This window comes from Pan troglodytes, chromosome 16 (assembly GCF_028858775.2).
Source record: "Pan troglodytes isolate AG18354 chromosome 16, NHGRI_mPanTro3-v2.0_pri, whole genome shotgun sequence".
Taxonomy (NCBI): domain Eukaryota; kingdom Metazoa; phylum Chordata; class Mammalia; order Primates; family Hominidae; genus Pan; species Pan troglodytes.
In genome coordinates, this window is record NC_072414.2 from 79,668,314 (window position 1) to 79,695,136 (window position 26,823).

General features: G+C 39.3%; 1 protein-coding gene across 8 annotated transcripts in view; it reads right to left on the reverse strand.

Annotated features, from left to right (window-relative positions):
• Positions 1–697: 697 nt before the first annotated feature.
• Positions 698–26,823, reverse strand: part of NTRK3 (neurotrophic receptor tyrosine kinase 3) — a 381,275-nt gene continuing 355,149 nt past the window's right edge. For 4 of the 8 annotated variants that reach the window (XM_016927081.4, XM_016927084.4, XM_063794023.1 and 1 more), the window contains 2 exons: positions 4,165–4,323; positions 698–1,027 (listed from right to left, as the gene is read on the reverse strand). In XM_016927081.4, coding sequence (XP_016782570.1) covers positions 842–1,027; positions 4,165–4,323 — 345 coding nt within the window. In that variant the 3' untranslated portion in view covers positions 698–841. Of the gene's footprint in view, positions 1,028–4,164; positions 4,324–9,586; positions 9,629–26,823 lie in introns of all 8 variants that reach the window. The other 4 variants (XM_063794020.1, XM_016927087.4, XM_054666808.2 and 1 more) reach the window with 3 other exon arrangements.

Consider the following 26,823-nt stretch of genomic DNA (forward strand, 5'->3'; position numbering starts at 1 on the left):
CTGTGGTTCTTTTAGTCCAGAAAGTCCAGTTCTTTAAGTTCTGAGAATAGAAAGACACATCCTTTGCAACTCCAGCAAGAAGCTTACACCCAGGATGGATGCGGTCAGCTCTTGTCAGGGTTTTGTGTTGTGGGGTTGTCTGTTCTGTGTTTACCCGTAGGTGCCATCTTTGATTCCCAAAAGCATCAAGATTACACTTTTTAGAACGGACAAATTAGAACATTGTCCTGAAGTGGAGGAAATGGGGAAGAAGTGGAGGCAAGGACCCTGCTCAGGCATCATTTCTTTGCTGAGCACAGCCGTGCAGTCCTCACATGTGCCTGTGGTGAGCTTCCGGGGTAACAGACACACACAGCAGCGACTGAGCACCACCTTAACTCCTCCCGTCCCAGAGCTCTCATCCCAAAGATTGTCTCTCTGCATGGTCCAGGTCTTCTGCTCCGAAGAGCCGTAGCATTAGAAGCATGGGCCACAGCTTAAGTCAAAGGGAATTTTCCTTTGTATTATTAATATTTTAGAGTTTCTGAGTTGTTAAAGTCTTGTGGTTTTCTGTATCAGCAGCTTCTCTGTGTACTAGAGAAGGTATCTCTCTGTAGATATAGATTGATAGATAGTTAGATATATAAATATATATATATATATATATTTGCCAAACTGCCTTACAGGGTTTTTTTTCTTTCTTTTTTTTTCCTTTTTTCAGTGTTGTATGTGTAGCAGGCACTTGAGTTTATATGAAGATGTTCGCTTCAGTCAAGAATGGAAGGAGTTGTGAGGTGGAAGGGAGATATGAGGCAGGGAGAGAGGAGGCAACAGAGTATGAATTCATGACCACCAGCTACCACTAGCCAAGAATGTCCAGGTAGATTGGGGTGGCCTTCCCCAAAGCATGGAGGATTTTGTAGATCTCCTTGATGTTCAACCGCTGCTGTGGTTCCCTCTGCCAGCACCCCAGCATGACATCGTACACCTCTTTGGGGCAGACTCGGGGCCGCTCCAAAACACGACCTTGGGTAATGCACTCAATGACCTGAAAGAGTGAGAAGAACAAGGAAGTTACACCCAAAGCTCAGCCTTGGTCCTGTGGCTCAGACTCGGCAAAAAGCACCAACTTCCCGGATTAGTTTCAATGCAGAGCCGAGGCTCTCACAAGCACAAGCTAAAGGCTAGGCTGCATACAGCACTGGTATATTTGTCTGTCTGGTGCACAGTGCAGTGAGCAGCATTGGCTGGTGGAGTCCTCTGCTGCCCTTCATACTCCACTTCTTGGGCCAGGCCCACATTGACCATTGACTCCCCATACTCTCTTCTCTTTTACCTCACTTTTCTTCTCTAGTCCTGAATCTCATCAGGATGACTGAGCTGCATTCATTTTTCACTTGATAGTGGACATGGGCTTCTGACCTGTCCCTCCCTCTTTCATGAGCCTGCCTCACTTTGAAACTCCCGTGAAGGAGCTCTGCACCCTCTGGCCCCTGCATGCCTATCTCCTCTTATCTCTCATTCCTGGCAGGCTCCCAGTTGCAGACTCTGTGCACGTCACCACGCTTGCCTCTGAGTCATTACATAGGACCCTTTTGCAGCAAGACCCATCCTTCCCTGCTGCTTGCACTAAACCATGCTTCCAGTTTCTCTTAAAGTCCTTAACAATAGGACTAACTGCTTGATTCACCACTGCCTTCTGGGCGGCCAGTTCAAGTCTGTTAACCTCAGGATCTCAGCATGTCCATCTGTAAGATGGAATCAAATGTCTGCCTTAACCACCCCCAGGAGTGTTGTAAGGATGAAATGAGACCACGAAAAGGGACTGTATGGCCCAACATACTGAAGGAGAAGCCATAAGGAGGAGTAGGAAGAAAACAAGTAATGCATGCCTGGCCAACCCCAGCAGGCCACTTGAGACCCAAGTGTATAATTTGCAATGCATTTCCAATTCCTCAAAGACAATTCTTTACTGACACTGAATATGTGCATTTTCAAGGCTTCATTGTCTAGTTTTTAGGTTGGTTTTCACTTCTCCCTAACTCTACCACTGCATAACTTTGGTCAAGTCACTGACCCCGAACTTCAATTTCTGCATTTAAAGATTGGTCATAATGATAAAAATACACAGAATAATCTCTAGCTCAGCAGCTGAACAAATATTATTTCCCTTCTCTGCCACCATTAGTCTGTATCTAATTAGGTAAAAGCACTGTCTTTTTTATCCTTTGCATGTCCCTACACTGCTCAACAGTGCCTTGTCTCCAGTATTGTCTCATGTCACGCTGACTTTGGGAGGGCTGGTCAAACCATCACTGTGTCAGCATCCGCCTGGTTATATTCACCCTGGAGTTTACGATGGCCCCTTGGCTCATTTCTTTACCAGCCTGATAAGTCTCCAGCTGCTTATATTCCCCATTCATATTAGAGACCCATTTCCACCCTCCATTACCTTCACCTCCAGGAAAAGGGATTCAGTTCGAACTACAGTAGCAGCTGCTAATGCCAAGATCAAAGGCACCTGGGAGTGTCTCTTCTAATGTTGGACTATCCAGGTTTGTTGATTTCCATGGAGAAACCGATGATCAGTGACTGCCAGTATGTGGCTGCTATGGTGGGTGGAGTGGGGGAATTGGCTGAGGGCAGAAAGCCTGCCTTTAAGGCCAATGCCTCTGTGAGTCTTAGAAGAAACTGCAAACACCCTGTTAGCTGCTATGAGCCAGCTCAAGAACAGATGCTGAGTCTTCTGTTAAGACCAATAGCAACCTCAGCCCAGAACCTCTGTTTACTGGGGCCACCAAACTACAAGGAGGCAGTGTTCAGGTGCATGCATGGTGTGTGTGTGTGTGTGTGTGTGTGTGTGTGTGTGTTCCTAACCCTTCCTCCCCTGCGAAAACAGTAACAATTTCTTAAACACCATAAAAAATGGGTTCTAGTATATATACTTTCATTGTTTTTAAAGATTGTTAAAATATTTTGTTCTACTTTGGGAAATGTGGTCAGGCCCCATTGAGCTTGTGAATCATGAGATAGTACACATTTTAAAAAATAATTTCTTTTCAGTCTTTGTAATTCACTTAATTAAGTGGTCAAGACATAGGAGAGCAGAGACAAACATAGCTTCCAAGAAGAAAGACACTCTGTTGAATATTCAAATAAGATTTCAATACCAAAAGGCTCTTGTGTTTACATTTTCCCAGCAAACAGAAGACCATAAAAAGAATTGCGATGTTTCATAGGGATGTTTCATAGGTCGACTGGGTTGAAAGACTGAGCTCCTTACTGCCTACAAACTGCACTGAATTCCCTGGGGCAACATGGCATGGTCCATGCATCACTGAGAAGCATCTTGATGAGCTTTGGAGGCAGAGGAGTCCTAGGATTACAGCCCAGGCTTTGTCCCTGCTTTGGAGGCTCTTACCTGTGAGACCCTGGCCAGCCCATTTCAGTACCTCAAGCAGACCCCCTTCCTTTAACCTGAATCTCAACAGGTGTTTTTGCAAAAACTACTGAATTAATAGAGCTAACATGCTTAGAAAAGTGCCTACCACTAAATGTCAGCTACTATTAATTTATGTTTACTAGCATTTTTTATTATTGCAAATTACAATTATAAAAAATATAATGGCTATTTATTACTAAGTTTAATAGTAAACATACTAATAAACACAGTAAAAACATAGTAATAAAATAAACACGGTTTATTTTATTCCTAGACGTTCACACATGGCTCTATCAGTTATAAAACTGGCCTTCCCAAATTGACCATCTGGTACATCCCTGGGCTTGGCATACCTAAAACCTTTGTGCACCCAGATTATGTGGGCATACTAAGTAGTGGGTGTTTCCACAAGATGGCACAATTGAAAAACTCGTAGCTGTTCTATGTTTTCCTTTTTTGTCACAGTGAAACATTTGTGATTTTTAAGGGTAGCAGATTTAACAGAGGCATGACTTGAGTCTCAATTTAGACCTCTGATTTCATGCTCTTTTGACAATTACACCACATTTCCTACAGTTCCATTTTTTTTCCTACTAAGAAGCTCTCTGCTCCCACTAATGCCTACATTCACTCTGCTGGCTCTAAATCCCACCTAATGTCTTGTTCAGTAGGTCCAAGTTCTGGGCTGAGATAGCTCTTATGAGCCCTCCCTCAATCAAGATTCCTACGCACCCCCTTTTTACCTCCGTGTTTGAGAGTTGGAACCATGGCTGCTTTCCATAGGTGAAGATCTCCCAGAGGATCACCCCGAAGCTCCACACATCACTCTCTGTAGTGAACTTCCGGTACATGATGCTTTCAGGGGGCATCCAGCGAATGGGGAGCATGGTGTGTCCTCCCACCTAAAAGGGGTTGAGATAGAGGCACACAGAGTGACCAGATGGCCAGAATGAGTGTTATCTGTCTGCACTCTTCACACATAGATGCACTCTTGATGCATCCTATTCTAAGATAGCCACAGCTTTATGCAACTTCTGTCAGAGGTGTGTGAAGATGCTGACTTTGGAGACCTACGATAAAGGAGACAGCTAGACTAGCAACTAGAGATAACACCTGAGGGAAGGTAGGTTCCTTGGCACTCAGCGTGTAGAAAGATCAAGGTAATCTGAAGTGAGAGAGAAGGTTTCAGAATCTAGCACTACAGAAAAATCTAACCTTAAGAGCAAGTCCAGCAAGAAGTCAGCAGAATGACTAAGCCAGTCACCAAGGATCAGTATCTGCAAACATCAGGTTAGATTCTTGGCTGCAGTGGCACAGTATATTCCATGTGCATCTGATCTGGAGAACTTTAGCTTCTAACTGACAATCTCGAATCTCTCACCACAATTTAGGACTCAGTGTTTCAAGTGAAGGAGACAGAGACATTCCAAAAGCGTGGAAGACCACGTGCTAATAAGGTAGGAGATGGACAGAAAGAGAATTCACCACAGTTCTTAGTAAGATCTCAAAGGACAGTAGGGAGAGTCTTTAAAAATAGCCTAAGGAGGATATCAACCACCTGTGAATCTGCCAAACTGAAAGCCAAGGGGAAAAGGAAGTGACTGACAAGGATAAACACCCAGGGTACCCTTTCCTGAGAAAAACATTAGGGAACTCCTCTCTGCCCAGCAGGCTAGAGATGTTAGCATAAGTGGGAGAAAATTCACAGCATGTGTGAAAACTCAGGAACTAACTGCATCATTAGTAAATAGATTTTCAGGAATTGAAACTTTTGCCTAATACATGGAACTCATTGTTAAAAAAACTACTTAATATTGAAAAAAGAGTTGTCTATTTATGTCCTGATGAGGTATTACTTAAAGTTCTCATTTCCTTGTTTTTTATTTATTTATTTATTTATTTTGAGACGGAGTCTCGCTTTGTCACCCAAGCTGGAGTGCAGTGGCGCGATCTCGGCTCACTGCCAGCTCCACCTCCCGGGTTCACGCCATTCTCCTGCCTCAGCCTCCCGAGTAGCTGGGACTACAGGTGACCGCTGCCACACCCGGCTAATGTTTTATATTTTTAGTAGAGACGGGGTTTCACTGTGTTAGTCAGGATGGTCTCGATCTTCTGACCTCGTGATCCGCCTGCCTCGGCCTCCCAAAGTGCTGGGATTACAGGCTTGAGCCACCGCGCCCGGCCTAAAGTTCTTATTTCTATGGGGGGTCAGTTAGAGAAATAATAACAACGAATAATTAAGAACGAATAAGTTGGGAGATGGGCAATCTTGTTTCCAAAAAGGGAAATCATGTTTGCCTTAACCACTTGAAGAATTTTAGGAGGTAAATTATAATACAAGTTTGCAGAGCAGTTCTTTTCTTTTCTTTCTTTTTTCTGAGACAGAGTTTCACTCCTGCTGCCCAGGCTGGAGTGCAGTGGCACGATCTCCACTCACTGCAACCTCCGCTTCCTGGGTTCAAGCGATTCCCCTGCCTTAGCCTCCTGAATAGCTGGGATTATAGGCATGAAACACCATGCCTGGCTAATTTTTGTATTTTTAGTAGAGACGGGGTTTCACTGCATTGGTCAGGCTGGTCTCAAACTCCTGACCACAAGTTATACACCCACCTCGGCCTCCCAAAGTGCTGGGATGACAGGCATGAGCCACTTTGCCTAGCCAGAAAAGTTATTTTCAACCTGGGACTTTCTAATCAGGATAGTTTTGTATCCAGTGTAAAGACAACTGAAGATACTTCTTTCAGACAAGCAAAGACTCAGAAAGTTTACCACTCACATCCTTTCAGAAAATATAGGAGCCAAGCTAATTGAATACATATTGTAGAAAAACAGTAAAAATAACCCAAGATATGCAATTATTGGAACATAACAAAAAATGCAGAGCAAATAAGCCACAAAAATGCAATTTAAATTTGAATAATGGTTGTTAATTTGGTAGTAAAAGTAATACAATTACTAATAAAGGCTTCCTGTAAAATAGAGACATAAAGTAAATAATAACACTAATAATGCTATTAGTACTACCACTGATACAACTAACATACTTATCTGGAATGAAACTTTCCAATAATTTCAACCATAAATGCATAGAAGAGTAGATATAGAAATAATTAAAAGCCTGATAAAGGCTGTATGTTATAGAAAGGAAAAAAGAAGCTTACAGTGATTAATTGTTGAGATTAACACTTTAAATTTAAATATGCTTACTAAAATTTTAAAGTAGCTTCTAGAATAGAAATAGTACATATAGCTTTCAAACCGTTTTTTAAATAAAGCCAAAATCTTTAACTAATACCAAAAAGACTACAGAAAGGCAGAGTAGGATAATGATGACTAAAAAGCACAAAAAGAAAATGAAGCTTAGAAAACACCACTAGAGACAATAAGTACAAATGAGTTATACCACCTCTTAAATGAGAGAGAAATTTAGGTTAGAAAAATCAAGTTGCATGTTATTTAAAACAGACATGTCTAAAACAAAATGGCAGAAAACACTGAAAATGGAAGAGCGCTAAAAATACAACTATATATAAAAGAAAAATATAATTGGCTACATATATGCATATATGTGCATATACATGTATATATATATGCATATACAGATATATATAGCCAATTACATTTCTTTTATTGTGATTTACACGTTGTCTGTTGTTTCATATATATGTGAAAAAAAGGATTCAAAATGTCAAAAACTAAAGTAAGACTAAATAATTTATATTAAATTTATATCATACTTAATATTATATTTAAAGCTGGTAAAATTCACCATTACAATGATGAAGTTTAGGCTCCAATTAACATAGCAACAATATATAAAAATTTATAAAAATATATAGGAATAATACATATATATGTATATGTGTGTGTATATATATATAAAGAGTAAAAACAAGTTATAAATAAAAGAAAACTGACAAAGCTATCATTATAATGGAAAACTAAAATGCTTCACAAATTGAAAGATCAAGAAGACAACATAAATGAAGATACACTTTAAAAATACAAATAATGAGTGTCAATAAGTAGATATGAGTGTTGTGATTGTGTGCATCTTTCAGCTTCCTTAAAAAATTGCACATTATTTTCAATTACCTAAAAAAAGTATCAAAACCAACCACATATTAAATCTCAAAGGAAAACTGGAATTCCAAGATAAAAAATAAATATGAAGTAAAAATAAGAAACATTTTCTGTATCAAATATAATAAAATAAAAGTTAACAAGAAAAAATAATTTTTTAAAAGTTGTCTTTGGGCAATTAAATTATTTGGTAAAGAAAAAATTGAAAATAAAATGTAAAAGTATTTATTGTAACAATAACTAAAGTCCTATTTCTTGAAATCTATGAAATATAACTAAAATAATTTTTGAAAAAAAAATTACAGCATTTAAGCATTTATTTTTAAAATAGTGAAAATATAATTAAATTAAATAAGGATTCAGCAAAAAAAAAAAAAAAAAAGGCAGTAAAGATCCACTAAACAAATGCAAGGAAAGTAAGAAGAAATAAACAATAAAATAAAATAAATACTGATTAATCAGTGTAAAACAAACAAAGCAAAACAACCAGCCAAAAGGAAAATAAAAATCAGAATTGATCTACACAATCAATTGTTAGTTCTCTCAAAAGTTACATAAACTTTTGGCAAGATTAATAAGGGATGTAGAGGAGACAAATGTAAAATGTTAAGACTATTACAGCCATAAATTTGAAAGTATACATGCATTATTGGTTTACTAAAAATATTAATTTTTAAAAAGTTAAATAGAAAAGTTGAATACAAAAACCATAATTGTAGTAAAAAAAATCTATACATTAAAAAATTAGAAGGTTCAGATGGTTTTCTGGTTGAGTTCTATTAAAGTTTTCTGTCTTATTTATACTTTTTCAAAGCAAAAAAAGATAGAAACTTTCCCAAACCATTCTACGTGGTTTAAACGTCCCTGAAGACAAAATCAGTCAAATTTAACATACAGCCTTACATGTATATTTACATAATAAATATCAGCATACATAGTTATCTATATGTGTGTATAACTATGTTATGAATATACTCTCCAAATACAAATAAAATATTGTATCAAATCAGCAATATATTACAAGAATTCCACATTATATATAGCTCAATAAGGTTTACCCTAGAAATGTAAGAATGTCTCAGCCTTAGGAAACCTACTGTTAAATTTACTAAATTAAAAGATAAAAGAAGAAAAACCGTATTTTCAAAAATGCCAAAAATTTCCAACATCTTTTTCTGATTAAAAGTCTAATTCATAGAAGGAAACTTCCTTTATTAAATACACTAAATATCATATTTACTGACAAAACGTTAGGAAAATACAAAGTATCTTCTATCACGAATTTTATGTGACATTTTTCAAGAGGTCCTAACCAATGCAATAAAGCAAGAATTTTTTAAATGAGGTAGAAATATTGAAAACAAAACGTCAAACTGCCTGTTGTATGGATATGATATGACTATTCAAGACAATTAACTAAAAAGCAGTTAGAACCATTATATGATTTAGCAGCCTACCCAGAAATAAGAGAAACACACAAAAATCAAACTATTCTCACATGCCGGTGGCAATGACTTCAAAATACAATGGAAAATAAGATTATTTGTACAATAACAACAGAAGTGTTTAAAACACCTCAGCATAAACCTTAGCAGAAAATGTCCAAGGTTATTTAAAGAAACGCATTGAAACACATAAAAGAGGATCTGAACAAATGAAAAGTTGTGTCATTTCCTTGAATAGGAAGACTCAATGTTATATATATTTCATTTCTTCTTTAGATTGATCCGAAAAGTTAACACAATATATATGAAAACCCAAATGAAATGGTGTATGGAAATTGACAAGATGAATCCAAAATTGATCTAAAGTAGTAATTATTTGATAAAAACTAAGATATACTTGAAATAGAACAATAACGGAGAGTTACTCTATCAGATAGCAAAGCATTTTATCAAACTATGTAATGAACACATTGCGTTTTGGCATAGGGTAGACAAATTTATTAATGGAACAAACTAGAGAGTCCAGAGGCAGACCCATGTATAAATATTGGAATTTAATATATGAAACAATGGGTTAGTAATTAAAGTGTTGGGACAATGAACTATTCATTAAAAAAAAATACGCTTAGATACCTACCTCACACCATATACAAAAATCATTTCCAGATGGATTAAAGAGCTAAACATAAAAAACAAAACAATAATAATATTAGAAGAAAACTTAGAAAAGTATTCTATATCCTCAGAAAAGGAAGGCCTTCCTAAATAAGACACATGTTCAAGAAGCCATCAAGAATAAGATTTAGAGATACAACTTACAAAAATTAAATGCTTTTGCATGGCAAAAGACAACATAAGCATAGCTAAAAGACAAATGGCCAAAAAAGTACAATATATGTAACAGACAAAGAATTAAAATCCATATAATACAAAGTGCTCCTTCAAATTAGTTAGGAAAAGCAACCCAACAGAAAAATGAATACAGGGTAAGAACAGATGATCCACAAAAGGACTAGAAATGGCCACAAACACATGAAAAGATGTCAATTAAAACAACAGAAACACATTTCTGAATGTCAATTGGGAAAGACTGAAAAAAATTGTTGCTATCTTGTGTTTGAGAGGGGTGAGGAAAGAGTTATTCTCAAATGCCACTGGTGAGAAATGTTTCTGCTTCTTCTGAGGGCAGCTTGGTAGAATCTGTCAACATTAAAGGTGCAAGTGACTTTGAACCCAGCAATTTCACCTCTAGGAGTCTTAGAAAGATAATTCACTCAGGTAAGCAAAAATACTTAGTTAAAGGTGTTTATTTCACTCATTCTAAAGGCAAAAATTTGTTCACCATGAAAGTTATATGCAGCAGTTAAAAAGAATATAGTAGAGCTATGTGTACTGATATGTAAATATATCTAAGATATATTAAGTGACAACACAAGGCATTGAAAAATATATTGTAGTATTCTTATTCATGTAAAAATGTATATGTGGATACAGATGCAAATATATAGTGATACCATGTAACCTTGAAAATGCATAGAAAAATGTCCAGAAAACCAACAAACCAGTGGCTTCCTCTATAGTATGTGAGTAATGACCAAAGAGAAAAATCCCACTTTTTGCTATATATATATATATATATATATATACATACACACACACACACATACACACACACACACAAACACACACATATATATATATATATATTTCTATGCTGTTTGAAATTTTGTGATAATCATGTATCACACTTGAAAATTTAAAAATAGTAAAAAAAAAAAAAGTGCGAATATAAGGAAACCAGTGGACCTAATTTAAGTTCTATTTATCAAAAAATTAATATTTTTAAAAGAAAAATTATGTTTGTGATAGAATATCATAGACTGGTTTATTGCACTTGGTTTGTTGATTTAAAAAAAAATAGAAGTCAGGAATATAGGAACATTTCTCTTGATGAAAATTTCTCAATAACAGAGTCCTACAAATTGATGCTGGTGTGTATCTCATTTCATAATTTTAAACACAATCCAGAAGAGGTATTCCAGTTTGAAAGCCTCAATTTTACAGACAGAAATTCAAGTGTCCTGGCTGTAAACGGTAATGCACTTAAGTATTTGAGCAAAAAAGTGTCAGAAGGATATTAATTGGTCATGGAGACTCCCCTGAGAAGAATCTTCAAAATTCTAACCAAGCAGCACAACCAATGTGGATGAAGTTTATACTGCATTCTTCCAGGAATGGACTATTAATAAAATATTTCAAGAAGCCTGTGATACAACAAAGAGCATGACATTGGAAGTCAGAAGCCCTGGGTTCTAAATGTCACTTTTGACAAGCACTTAACACCCTGTGCACTTCAGTTTCCTTATCTTCAAAATAAGAGTGAAGCAACAGCCTGCCTAAAATGAGATTATGTATGTAAAAACCCATTGAGCATCGTTAAGTGCAAAAGTATATACACAAAGTACAGTAACTGTTCATTGTGTGTGTCTTTATATGCTACTGTGCAGCATAACAAACCTAATTTCCTCAAATTTCCTTATTTCCCATAAAAATCCATGCTGATTTTCCTCCAAGGTGACCAATATCATTCTTTGGAGAGACCCTGTCTGGGAAAGGTAGTGGTCAAAGCCTTCCCTGGTAAAAAATTATTGACAAATATGTCCCATGGTAAAACTTAGCCAGACATAAACTAGCCAGAAACAGTAATATGAACAATAAGAATAGTGCTAATTAATTAATAATGAGTGCCAGCCACAGCATGTTACATACATCCCTTATTTAAGCTCTCTCCATTCCTGTGTGATAGAAGCCTCTATCATCCCCAAGTCACAGATGAAGATAGGGTACCTTGCCCAAGCACTGCATAAGAAATATTAGCTACTGACCCAAGCTCTCAATGAGATAATTAAGGATTTTAAGGCTGAACGCTGAAAAAAGAGATGTAAGTAATAAGGCACAGGAAATATTCCAAGGAATGATTCTAGAAATAAAAATAAGTACTTGGAGGGAAACAGATCTTTGGATTGCACTGGGGAAGAGCCCACGGCTACCTTGGTACCTTCCACCGATCATTGCCTTTCCCTGACCTATCACACATGCTCACAAAGAGGATGAGAGTTTGAAAAATTTGGGAGGCTGAAAGTGCTCATGGGGAATGAGCACTAATTAAAGAATGCAATCCTCGTTGCATTATTAGGACTGTTTCTCAGAAAAATGACCACTCCTGGTATACTACGGATCAAGCTGGAGCAGAACGAGAATGTCACTATCTCCATAAAATTCCTTTTATACCCAGAGACCAGATGGGTTCTGAATGATTCCAGATTTTGTGTAGAGAGACAAGAGGTACCTGATCAACTCAGGATTTAGGATATCCATGTCAAGGTCAACTACAAACCAAGAACTTACAGGAGAGCGTCAAGTGCCTATTCCCAAATCTGGCCAAGCCAGAGAAGCTCAGTCTCTGTGAACTCTGAACCTTCCCTGTAAGCAGCTTCCTGATGATTCCCATAGTCCCTTGGCAGGTGGTGCCCTTGACCCCTTTCCCACCAATATTTTGTTAAATGCTTTTACTAATTTGCTTCACACGTTAGCAGGGCTGCCAGATTAAATACAGGATGCCCAGTTAAATTTGACTTTCAGTTGAACAACATTTTAAAAAATTATACTTATGTCCCAGATATTGCATAGAACATACTCATACTAAAAATATGTTGGCTTTTTTTTTTTTTGTCTAAAATTCAAATTTAGCAAGGTGTCGTGTATTTTTATTTGCAAAGTCTGGCAACTCTGGATTGCAGACCTGGTGAGGAAGTTGACATTATGCTCCAGAACATCCTCCTTTTATCCGCTGGGCTTTCTGCACGTGTGCAGGCTCTATCTCACTCCCTTTGGCTCTGCCTCATCCTAAAGAAGACTGATGAGTTAGGGATACAATGCACAGAAAAACTTTCTTCTCTCTCCTCCTGTGCTCTTCCCAGCCTTCTCCCCCTGTTTCTCCTTAGCATCCTCCAGTGGGGTGAATGTGGCAGAGAGGGGACATGGCAGCCAGGATTTTCGCCTATAAACACAGCTCTGCTACCTTCTAGCTGTGGATCCCTGGGCAAGTCATTTTTCCTACTTAAGCCTGTTTTCTGGTGTGAAAATGGAAGGGATAACTATATTCACCTCCCAGGGCTGTTTGCCTGATCATAAGCACCTGGCATGCTTGTTAAAAATACAGATTCCTAGGCTTGACGGCAAACCCAATGAATTAGACCAGAGGTCAACAAATTATAGCTTGTCACTTGTTACTGGAAACAGAGTTCTACTGGCATAAAACCATGCTCGTTAGTTTATTAGTTCCTTTTTTTTTTTTTTTTTTTTTTTTTTTGAGACGAAGTCTCACTCTTGTTGCCCAGGCTGGAGTGCAGTGGCAGGATCTCAGCTCACTGCAACCTCCACCTCCCGGGGTCAAGCAATTCTCCTCCTTCTGCCTCCCGAGTTGCTGGGATTACAGGCACATGACACCATGCCTGGCTCATTAGTTTCCATATTGTCTATGATTGCTTTCATAATGCATGGGCTGAGTTGAATAGTTACAGAAGAGATCACCTTAAAGTTGCAACAGGGGCCACCTGCAAAGCCTAAAATATTTACTATGTGATCTTTTACAGAGTTGGGTGGCCCCTGACTTAGACTCAAAGGGTAGGAGAACCAGAGACATATGGTTTTGTTGTAGTGTTATCAAAATACTAATAATGCCTTAACACCAAATACCATTCAGTGTCAAAAGTTCCCAAATGTTTTCAAGTGATTTTTGAAAGTTGGATCCAGAAAAGATCCACACATCACATTTAGTAATGTCTCCTAGGATCTTAATCTATAGGATTCCCCTACCTTCTGCCCCAACTTTCCATTTATTTATTTATTTATTTGTTTGTTTATTTATTCATTCATTGTTGATGATCCCGGGTCACTTGTCCCAAAAATTTCTCACAGTCTGTTTATTTCACTGTATCCCCATGGGTTATTTCACCTGTTCCTCTACCTGCTGCATTTCCTATAATCAGGAACACTTGATGATACCTGACCAGGTATCCAGAGCCCTGATTAGATCTAGGTTCATAAATGGTGCTGTTTGCTTCCTTCTGTAACACAACACCAGGCAAACTTCTTTGTGATGTTAAGACTGATCAGTGGATTCAATCTGATATTATAAAGTTCCCTTTCACCTAGCAATTTTAGCAGCCACTGATGATCACTGCCCAGGTCCATTATTTCTTTAGTGGCTGCAAAAGGGTGACATTGTAATTATAGTATTCCTTCTGCATATATTAGCTGGAAATCTTTTATAAATAAAAAGTTCCTTTCATCAGCTATTTGGCTACACTGGAAACTGTTTATACAGGACCGGTAAGATAAATTCATTCTCTTTATTTGCTAGTTATTAGAATAATGAATTCATCCCATAGCATCCTCCAGAGGTGACCAATGAGAGGTTTGTTTTGGTTTTGGAAAGCATTACCAATGCTTGTTCTTTAAACACACACACACACACACACACACACACATATACACACACACACACACTTGAAGTGTTTCATTCTATTGTAGTTAGTAGTTATTATTTCTGATGCCTGGTGTTTCATCTTTGGGAAATGAAAGCCTATGCCTGTGTCTTCTCACATAATGCCAATAAATAGTCTTCATGGCATCCTTGCTTTCTGACATAAAATAATACTCTAGGCTCATCTTGTATATTTCCCACTCCAGCCTTTGAATCAGCCATATCTCCAGGGATTCCTGGATCCTTTTGGAGGGCAATGGAATTTAAAGACCACAACATGGATCACTGGAGTGCTCATCTCTACTGGGGTGGTTATTATTTCTAGGTCTTTGTTATAAAAATAGCTAGGAAAAAAATTTCTTAAGAGAAAAAATATCATGACTTCTTATTGATTTTTTCATATCAAATTTAGAATTACAGAGCTTTTACTTCTTTAATTTTATGTTTGTGTTCTTTCTCATGCAGAAAATCTTGATTCCTATTAACACTCATAATATTATCTGCTTTATCCTAATTTGTTTAAATAATATACAGTATATTAGAGAGAGTTTCAAAATAACAGTTCAAATATTATTACTAATAATATGATTACTGAAAACAACCTTCAATCTACAATCTTTGCAGCTCTTTCTGTCCTTAGAATCTACCTACTAGGGGCATGTAGAAAACATAGCTATGTTTTAAAGTCATTTGTAGTAACTCCTTTCTGTGTGGTGAAGCCACCAGTGTAATACACAATTAGGCTTATTTGTTTCACGTTTGCTTTTAATTTTTAGGACTTGCTTTGTTTTTTATTTTGCACTTGATTTAATGTTGCTTTATAATGATGTAAAAACTGAGACATTGTTTCAAAGTCCAAACCACAAAACAAGGTACATTCAAGCAAAATTTTGTCCCATCTCTGCTCAGTCTCCTCACCCTGTTCTCTTCCTCCTACAGATAACCATTTGTTTGGTTTTAGTTTATCTTTCCATTGTTTCTTACATAAGCAAATATGGATTTACATTCACTTCATCCCTATCTTAGATAAAATGTAACATACCATATCTGTTCTGCTCTTGGCTTTTTTCACTGAAGTTCACTCATTCTTTTTATAGCTGTAGAGGATTCCACTGTGCTTAAAGATGCCACAGTTTCTCCCACTAACCTCCTATTAATAGGCACTTTGATTGTTTCCAGTCTTTTGTTATTGTCCATGGGGAAGTGCACTTTTTATATATACCTCATGTTATCCATACACACCCTGAAGAGCAACAGCCACTGTCCCATGGGATGAGGTCTAGAATTTCCGTGCCATGTAATAGGCAGAGATACAGTACAGTGTCCATGCAAGAGGTTTCAAATCAGAATATGCAGAACATGAAGTCTATCCAGCGTGTACTCAGGCAAGGATAGTTTTGAGGGACTTTGCAGATGCACAGCTCTCACATGGATTTTTTCTAAAATTAAATGCAGAGCCCCTGTGAGCCATCAATCCCTTGTCCAGTTGCCCCCACCCCCAACACACACACACACACACACACACACACACACACACACACACCACTCTCCAAAAGGAAGGACAAACTTCTCACCCATTCTAAATCTCAGGAGTGAAACCCTACAGAGTACAATGGAAGGAACTGTATAAAATACTGGTACAGGTGTTGAAAATGAATCTCTAATGATTGGGGAAATATCTGTTTGCAAGTTGGATAGTTTTCAATTATTTTCAAACAACTGGAGAGGGACAAACTTAAAAGAATTATCAGCTGAGAGAAGATTGAAAGTAATTTTTGATAAGAGTCCAATATGTGATTTTAGGAGTATAACTAGATAATAGTTCAAAGAATTGAGTTACATTTCAATAACAAAATGTCTTTCTTTTCCATCAATTTATCTTTCTTAGTTTAAAACAATATTCATTAATGAATACTTGAACTAATCGAAAATATGAGATGCATTTCCATTAATATTTTACGTTTTATCTTTTATATTCCTCAAAAATTGATATGTATATTATTCTGTCGACGCCTTTTTCGTGCATCACTAATAATTATACCTTAATTTCCAATGTCTGTGTATTACTAGTAATCATAATGATAACTCAAACCAAAAATACTTAACATCTAGAAATGTATGATCATTGGCCATTAAAAATTAAATTTAAATCTTCATACATATTTTTGTCACAGTAAATTATGATAGAGTGGCCAATAAAAGGATTTCATGCATAAAAATATATAAAGATAAAATTCAGTGGGGTAACTGCAATGAAAATATAAATTCAAGGAACAGGAGCCATGTAAAACTGACTGTTTAAGAACTTGTTCATGTGTTTAACAGAGGATGTACCAAATTGCTCTGGTACTTAAAGTTCATCAGATGTGTTAAAGGAATGATGTATTTTTAATGTCAATATTTACAATATTCTGGAAATGACATTGAATGCAACTATTCAAAATTACTTTGAAGATTTTTGATGGCAACTTAAGATGGGCAACGGACATATATATTTTTTCAACATTCTTATAGGAGCATAAACATTTCAAGACCACAGGTACAGAGACTGAGCATTTAATGGTGCAAAGTTCAGAGTCCTGCTCCTCTTGTCTTTCCCCAAGGCTGTATCGTACCCCTCCTCAAGCCATCAGCTCTATATACTGGGAGAATGGGACAGGAGGGGAGCAAGAGCAGCAGTTCCACCTCCAGCCCTGGGATGCCTAGCTGAAACCCCCAAACCCCATCTTTTTCATTCAAGTCCTTAGGGCTCACACTTTGCCCCACTCCTCAGGGCCAGAAATAAGTGGTGCAGAAGGTGTTCGAAGTCTAGTGGCTACAAATTCTCAGGCTCCAGGTTCTACTTGGGGCAGAATGCCCCGCATGGCAGTGTTCCACTCTGGGGAATCTCCTACCTCCCAACTCACCCAACCACAGCTGTCCCTCCTCTTCTAAGCCAGCCTTTCCTGAAAAGAGAATTGTCTTGCTCATTTCCATTGAGTGACTGCAACTTTTCTTCAGTTAGAGGGAACCCACCGCTTTGGGTTAAATAGAAACTCAGCTAAGTTCTACAAGGTTCTCAGGCTTCCGCATCTAATTACAGAAGGAGCCAGCTGGTGGATTCCAAAAATCACAGAGAAGCCTGCTTCTCACTGAGAGGTTCAAAACATCTATACTCACACAACTCCGATGAGGTATACCGGACACGAAGTAACCCATATTCCAGATAAAGAAACTGAGACCCAGCAAAGATGAGCAAGCGTGGATTCACAGGGCGTAATATTTCTGGAACTAATGGAGGGATTCAAGCTTCCTCTGTATCCCCTAATCTGCATGGGCTGAGTCAGAAATGTTTGAAGAACATGAGAAAGCAACTCATCTACTTTGGAGGAGACAACTCTGAAGAGTGGTAAAACCTTGGCAACATATGTTAATGATAAATGGTCTATCAGGAGATTATCATAAAGGGTGTCATTTATGGTAAGTGCCATTTTTTTATTTATTAAAATTTAATCTTTCTTGATTCGGTGTCTATTCACATAGAAAAGTGGTTATGTGCATTAAGAAAACATGAAAAACTAAATCTATGCCTTCGTCATTCCCTGGGAAGTCTGGTTTCCCACACGCCCCAGTGGCCTTGGCCTGTTCCACCTTGCTTGGCTGTCTGAGGATGGCATCAGCTATGGCTAGCAGTCACCTTGAACATGATCCCACTAGCAGTCCCAGCAGCCACCATAACAGTCTTTAAAATCATCGGCACTCTTGTTCCAGAGGGTTTGGGAATTCACTCACATGGCTGCACATAATGGGTTAGCTACATGTAATATACATACACACATCCATACACTGTGGGGAGGTGGTTTAGATGGACATGTGTGTGTGTGACAATGCATGTGCATCGTGTGTACAGTCATAGATACAGACCTGGGCCTGTTGGTCCTGCCCTGATCATTCCCCGATGGTATGGGGTTGGTGAAACTTCCCTTGGACATTTCCAGAAATAAATGGCCTAAATGGAGGAGGAAAGGCCCAAAGTCTTCCTCTAATGTGTTCTGTCTCCAAGCAGTGAAGAGAATGCTTTGGTTCTAAACTAGTTAATCAGAATGATATAGCCCTCCTTCCTGGAACGAACCTTTCTCACTGCCCCCCTTCTCCAACTGTTGGTATCTCTCAATAGTTCCTTCCCCACATATGCGAGAGGCTGCCAGAATCTTAGAAATAGCAGCCTGGTCTTCAGAAACTCTCCCCTAGTTCCTACCTTTCCTCCTCCTCCCCTGCTCTACTCTCTCCTCACTGTCTAAGACTATTCTGAGTTGTGGATACTGGACGCTGTATTTTGAACCAGTTCTTTGGCTCTCTTCTCAGCCACCTGATCATTTATTAGGCATATCTCTTTGGTGGTTCAGCCTACTTTCTCTCCAGATATCATCTGGATTCCTGGTATATCTTTGTGGGGGTGGGGAGCAGCCCTACCCTGTAACTGTACCTTGTCCAGCTCCTCAAATCCGAGTTTCTCAGAACCCAGGGCTTGAAAGGAAAGATTCAACACTAAAGCTGTAGCTAATAAACACACAGGGTTGGAAGTTACCCAGTCTACTTGCAGACATAGAAACCTTGGCCAGAAAAGCAATGACTTGTCCAAGTCACTAAGAATAGTAAATGAAACAGAACTGAAGTCCCACAGTGTCTGGTTATTGTTTTTAATGTAAACGTACTACTGTACTATAGCATACATACACAAAGGCAAACAAATCAGAAATATACAGATTGAGTCTCTGAATGAAGTTTACATTTTGGTTCTGAGGATGAAGCTCGGAATTTTTTATCTTGCCCAAATTCCTATCTAAGGGGTCTGGGGAGTATGCCCTAGAAACCACAAATTCTCATCACATGGGTTTTATTTAACCTTGTATATCATGACTTATTTTCCAATCTGACTTTGGCATAACAAGGAAAAAAATCAAAATGTTTTACCCCAAAATATATTTCCTTGCCATACCTTGAAATTGCCCTTCAAAGTCTCTTGTGGGAAAAATCCACATTATATGGAGAATCTCCTTCCCCCTTTGTTTTCCTTCCTCTCTTTCCAGATCCGGGAGATAATCAGCTAAGAGCCAGGCACCCCTTTAGGTCTGCTAAGAAACATTTTACAACCTGCTCGCTCTCTGAAGTCTGCTTTCTGAGAGATTCCTCTGCACAATACATCTTGGTCTCCACAATCCTTTATCTTAACCTGAACATTCCTTCCCATTGATCCAGATCTTCAGATAAATTCAACCAATTGTCAACCAGAAAATGTTTAAATATACCTATAGCCTGGAACCCACCCCCACCTCCCCACGTTGACTTGTCCTGCCTTTCTGAACCAAACAAATATATTTCCTAAATGTATTTGATTGATGTCTCATGCCTCCCTAAAAGTATATAAAACCAAGCGGTACCCCAACCACATTGGGCACATGTTCTCAGGACCTCATGAGGGCTGTGTCTGGCCATGGCCATGGTCACTCATATTTGGCTCAGAATAAATCTCTTAAAATATTTTACAGGCCAGGTGCAGTGGCTCACGCCTGTAATCCCAGCACTTTGGGAGGCCGAGGCAGGCAAATCATGAGGTCAAGACATAGAGATCATCCCGGCCAATATGGTGAAACCCTGTCTCTACTAAAAATACAAAAATTAGCTGGGCGTGGTGGCGCACACCTGTAGTCCCAACTACTCAGGAGGCTGAGGCAGGAGAATTGCTTGAACCTGAGAGGCAGAGGTTGCAGTGAGCCAAGATCGCACCACTGCACTCCAGCCTGGTGACAGAGTGAGACTCTGTCTCAAAGAAAAAAAAAAAAAAAGAAAGAAAGAAAGGAAAGAAAAAAATATATATATGTATATATATTACAGAGTTTGACTCTATTCATCGACAGTTCTATAGTTTTCCTTCTTTTTATCCTGGTGTATATAGACTTTGAGTCACCTGGTAGAACTCTGTGTTCTCCCCAGTTTGTGTGGGTGCATGCCTTAGGGATATATTAGTTTGGATATCCTTTTGATTTCTGATCTACAATACATGAGTGTGCACTCACAGATACATGTCCATCTGTGGCCTCGCCCCAGTTATGGAAACCCCACAGATGAAAGCTTTATACAAGAGATTATGACTTTTCTACAGTGACATCAGACTTCTGACTTATTAAGTCAGAATTGCTTGCCTTCTTTTTGCCTCTCCTCTTCCCAGTAAAGCAGGACAGACTATTATCTAGCTTCTTAGAGACAAACTGAATATCTCAGCCCCGGGTCTAGTAGGTGCTTGAGATTCTTTGGAGGGAAAATGCAGCGAAAACTCACAAAGACATCATTATAGTATTGCTCCCTCAGAGCAGGGCTTTCTGACAGTTTACGCAAACAGCATCCATTTAGCAGAATCTCAGTGGAACGGCTGTCTCAGTCTGAGCCTCTAGCCCCAGGATTAGGAAAAACCCTTGGAGTCTTCCAAAAATACAAGGAGTTGAGAGCCAAGCTGTTTAGCAGTGTGAGCCTAGAGGATAAATAGGCCCATTGTGATTCTCCCCAGTTCTCTTACCTAGAGCTGCATCTGCCAGGAGCAAAGTTCTGAGGGAAGCCCCGGGAACACATGCCTTTTATAACTTATTTTGTTTTCCTCTTTCTTAATCCTGCCTAAATTCTAGCACTCTTTCTGAGACCTCATTGTCCTTTACTGCCCCCAAGCAATGTATTTTTTAATAGAGCAGACATTTCAACTCCAAAGATGTGAGTTGAAAAATAATTTGGCCCTTATTTCCTTTTGCAAATGGCTACACTGAGGCCTCCTGGCTGCACTAATATCTTCTAGTGGAAACAAACTTTAAGATGATGTTAAAAGAGCTCAAGTCACTCAACAAAGCTGGAGGTCTCAACCAAGCTCAGATCCATGGATCACACTAGATTCAAAGGGATCCACTCAGCCCCCAAATGCAGGTTATAATATCATATTCATAAGTAAACAATGGTAGAATACATCCTTTTAATGATCCTAGATTTTGAAAAATCTGACCCTGCATAGCTCAGGTACTGAGAGTTAGGTTCTAGTTTAGATTCAGACTTATTTAGCCAAAATAAGATAATTTCTTTCAAATAAGATTGACTTTACTAAATAGTTAGAGGCCAAAAAATGTAAAAATTATAACATATCAGAAATGTGTATACAGGATAAGGAAATAGAGGATCCAAAAGAACGAAGGAAATAATGTATAACTCAGCCAATGCTCTTTGCTAGCTAAGCAACCATAGAGAATTTATTTAACCTCTGGAAGACTTGACTTCCTTGTGCATAAAAATGGGAATAATAACACACTCAGAACATGTGCAGAAATTCAATGAGATAGTAAGTGAAACAGAGGCATGGCAAGGCTTCAAGACACCTGCACATACATAATACTTTGAATCTAAATCTTCCTTGAAAGATGCTAATTTCTCAATGATTATGATCGTGTGTGTTACACAGCACTTCCTATTTTTTCTAAGGACTTAGACATTCTGCCCAATTACCCTTACAATGAGACAATAATCCCAAATGTATGGATGAGAAACCACTTCAGGGATGATATGCCAGCCAGTCAGCATGGTAAAGCCAGAGATAGAAGTTAATCTATTGCCGCACTCCAAGTCTTTCTTTTTGTGGGTTTTGTAGGTTCAAGACAGTTCCACCTAAGTTCTGGAAGCAGTTTAAAGGAGCTGCCAGATCTGTGTGACTGCCAGTCTGGATCCTTGGATTCAGGCTGTTTACAAAAGCGGGGCTTAGACACTGAGGAGGAGCAGCTAAAGTGAATTTTGAAGACAAGGGTGCGCTGGTTAGAATGTGCAGTTTTCTACAGTGGACTAGGCTCAGAGACTGCATATTCTGTGTGTGAAGCTTCTTTTTTCTTTTTTCCACAAAAGGCAAACTTAGCTAGGAATGGGCTCACTGAGTCATCCTTTAAGCGACATTAATAATATCTCTTATTGATTGAATATCCCACCAGCTTTAAGATGATGGCATTGGATCCTTGAATCAGGGATTCTAGGCTGGGTGCTGTGGCTCACGCCTGTAATCCCAGCACTTCAGGAGGCCAAGGCAGGTGAATCACCTGAGGTCAGGAGTTCAAGACCAGCCTGGCCAACCCAGTGAAACTCTGTCTCCATTAAAAAAAAAAAAAAAATACAAAAATTAGCCAGGTGTGGTGGCACGCACCTGTAGTCCCAGCTACTTGGGAGGCTGACACACATAGACATTTTCAATCCAATCCCTCATCTTATTTAAATCCTGGACCCAGAGCATGCTTCTTGCAAATATTTATAAGCGAACAATACTACTAACACCATAACAACTCTAATTGCAACTGTTACTTACTAACATATCTTGAGGCTTACCAAGTGCCAGCCCAGTCATTGGGATGAATAAGAGTTGTAATGGTGTCAGTAGTGTTGTATAAATATCTTATAAATATTTGCAAGAGGTATTCTCTGGGTCCAGGATTTAAATAAGGTAAGGGATTGGATTTGGAACTTCTATGAGTGCAGGTAGATGGGCATAATTAGTGGTAAGGGATGGTAAAGATTTAGGCTGGATTAGGGAGTAATTTTCAAGTGTCTTGGACTGTAGCTCTTTCCTCAAGTAAGGCTGTCTTGAGGAAAGATAAGTCTTTGCTGGTTTGTGCTGCTATAATAAGCAAAAGGAGACCCACCCCTACTTTCTTCTTCCCCCACCCCCTCAATTTCTGTGCCCTTAATCCCCTGCCCCTTTCATGAAGCTTTCGAACTCCATCAGTCAGGGCACATATTGCAGGTTGGACAGATCAGCCAGAAAGGCACAAATGTAGCTAGAGGTAATACCTACTACTTCCAAACCACTCCAAATTAACCATTCTAGCTGGAGGGAGACCCGAGCCTTTGGGCCCCCCTTTTGTTTTATTAACTGCCAACAGAAAATGCCAGAAGTAGCTGGAGAGGGAGCCCAAAAAGGGGGACCAGGAACACTTTGCGTATTTTAATTTCTTCAGTAAACAATACATAGCACAACAGAAACCTACTACTGATGGCCACATCCCCAGGCAAAGGGTAGTCGGATGCACATCATGGGAGAGGACATAAAGAATATACAAGTCCTTCGCAGGCTACAGGCTGCCTTATCTAGCTTCTCTGAGCTGGAGCTGAATTTCCCATCTGTTCACTGACTGGCTGCTGGAGGAGCTTTGATAAGGGCAAGGAGAAGGTGGAAACAATTAGCCTTCTCACACACCTAAAGCTTTCTTGGGAGTTGAATGCACTCTTCATCCAATGGAAAATGGGATTTTTCTTTGAGTCATGAATAAAGACCCTTTAATTCTAAAGGAAGGATGCTCGGTGCTGAGAGGAGAGAGCTCATAGATCACTTGCAGGACCACAGACATGAAACAGTTGATAAAGTCCTTTATCTTCATGTAAAAGTGGGGATTCAACTTGGAAAAAATAACAGGGTTAAATTCTCAAGGAAGTCTGAGGTTGGGTGGTAACAGCAGTCAAAGCACTCTGGGAACTGCAAGGTGATTCATCAAAAAAAGAAGTACCACCACTCTTTTTAAGCACCACAGGTTTCTAGTTGGGCCTTTCCCTGGGAAATGCCAGGAAAGGGGTATCTATTAATCCAGCCACACAGCTCTGGCAAGGCCTAGAGGCATCTTTAGCATCCTGGAATGGAGACAGCCAGAGGGAAGGTCTGGCACCAAGAGAAACCAGGAACCTGAGTGAAAAGAGCACTGGATTGAGACTCAGGTCATCTGGGTTCTTGTCCCAGTTCTACTAGTGTGCCATCCTGTGGTCTTGGCAGCCCATGTTTTCTTTTGGTCTCAATGTTCATACTTGGAATAATGACATAGTTGGACCAGAGTTTTGCTAAGATTCCTCTCTGCTCAAAAATTGCATGAGCATAATTTTCTCATCTGAATCAGGACATCAAGAACACTGAACGAAAGCTCAACTCAAGGCCCTTCCTAACATCTGCAGCATCAGCAGCCTGACTTTACAGAGGGTGTGGGGGTGTGTGTGTGTGTGTGTGTGTGTGTGTGTGTGTGTGTGTGTGTGCTGTAGGCAGTGAAGGAGAGCATGGGCCAGAATTCAGGAGCTCCACGGCCCTGCCTTAGTTTGCATCATACCTCCTGGCTCACCCCTGGCCTCCTGTGTTCTCATCTGCATAATTGGTAGGGTGAGGGAAAGACTTCGACTAGTTGACCTTTAGGGATCATCCAGTTCCAAAAGGGGATGATTTGGTCAAGTAGAGACTGGATAATCTTTGGATGCCCCTCCTGGCCCTGTGAGAAGGTTAGAGCTCTGAGGTCCACTTCGTTCCACACAGCCTGCTACTCTACAACTGGGTCTTGGGGTGCCTCTCGGCAGTGAAGGGTGTAGGCCAAGGGCAGGTTCAGATGAAAGAGATGGAGGAGCTGTACCTCCATGCAGCATCTGGCATTCCAGGCCATAATCTGAGGCCTGCAGCTGTGGGCTGCTCCATCTCTCTTTATAAACAAGCCCTGCCTCTTGGCTTCTCCTTCAAGGTCAAAAGGCAGGAGAGGACTGCTCTGAGGATGAACCTACAAGAAAGTCTTAAATGTGAAGCCAGAAATCACAGTTGGAGAGTTGTTATTCAAAGGCATTCCTCCTCTGTTAACACACATTCCTGTTTCCAAAAAATATAGAAGGGGAATTTGAGCAGGTGGACTTCTCGTTTGTAGGCTAACGAAACTGGGATGAAGTATCTTTCTCAGGGTCACCTAGTGGGTCCCCAAAAGGTCGAGCCAGGCTGAGTGCTGGGGTAGGTAATCCCCAAGGGTAGAGCCCTCATCTTAATTTATCTGAAGCTCTGGCCTCCGCCATAACAGAGGTAGAAGGAGATGCTTTCAGCATTCCAAGTTTGGGAGTCGAGTTGGGCTAAGTTCTTGTCCCAGTGAACATGGATATAGAACAACAACTTATTGCATGTTTATACTGTGCTAGGATATATGCTAAATGAATTAAAATTCACTGCTTCGCTCAATCCTCCTAAAACGCATTGGCTATGAAAACTACTATTATCGACAGCATTGTATTGAGAAAGGAAGAAAGGAAGGAGGAAAGCGGGGAGGAGGGAGAGAGGGAGAAAGGGAGAGAGGAAGGGAAAAAGGAGAGGAAGAGGTTAAGCATCTTATTCAAAAATGCTTGAGACAGAAAAATCCAAGTCTTATACCCAAATTATTCTGATTCCAAAACCAAAGTTCTTATTCACCACCAAGTTAAAGTTCTTACACATTCTAAATTAAAAAAAGACTCATTAGTAAAAATGTTTTAAGACATGTAAATTGATAGGTTAGGGTGGCAGATTTTGGACAATGTGATAGAAATCCTATAAATGTGATTTATATAAAACACTCAGAAAAGCTGAAGGGGAATTTTCATTCAGAAATATCTAAATCAGCAGATTCAATGAAGTAAGATGGGAACCTACACCAGCCCAGAGAGCACTCATAAAGATGAAATCAGAAAATATCTATGTTCCTCCATAGACAGATTGGAAAAAAGAAGCCAGTCATGGACTTTGCTTCCTGTGTCTTTCTCTTGCAGCTTTTCTCTGCATAATGTCCAGTCCCACTCTTGTAGAAATGGCACTGATAATTTCTCACCTCATCAGCTAGGCTCCTGATGGCAAGGCCTCCCTGACGAGGACAAGCCTTCACTACTGAACATCTAGGTCCCAGATAATGTGTTCAAATGTGGCAGCATTTGTCATCATAATTTTCAAAATACATTAGCCTTGATTGTTTGGAAATCTATTTCCCGTTAACATCTCTTTCTCTAAGATCATGGTCTTGGGCAGACAAAGAGAGAGGAAGAGAATGATGATGAAATTATGGAAAGAAGTCAGAGTAGAGATGAGAAGGAAGAAGGGAGAGAGGAAGCAACAGGCTCTACATGGTGACATTATTTAGGTCTTAGAATGAAGCCAACACTAGAAATAATTCCTAAACCTGGAAAACAAAAATTTTATTATAAAGACAGTACATTGCCTTTTTGCTTAAGGTAGAGAGTTTTCTGTCACAGCTGAAAAAATCCTGAGAAAACACTAGAAAATTCGACTCTCAAGTTAGTTTCTATTTCTAGAAATACAATGTCTATTTCTAGAAATGAACCAAAGAGAAAAGATTCAGAGAGAGCCCAGAGGCCCATGTAAAAACCGACATGCCCAGCTAGGATGAAACTACGATAAGCCTCCTCTCACCCCGACTCCCCCTTGCTCCTTCCCCACCCTACATGCCTGCACCCAAATGCCAGAGCTTCACTGGCCATAAAGCCTCACAGGACACAGTTCA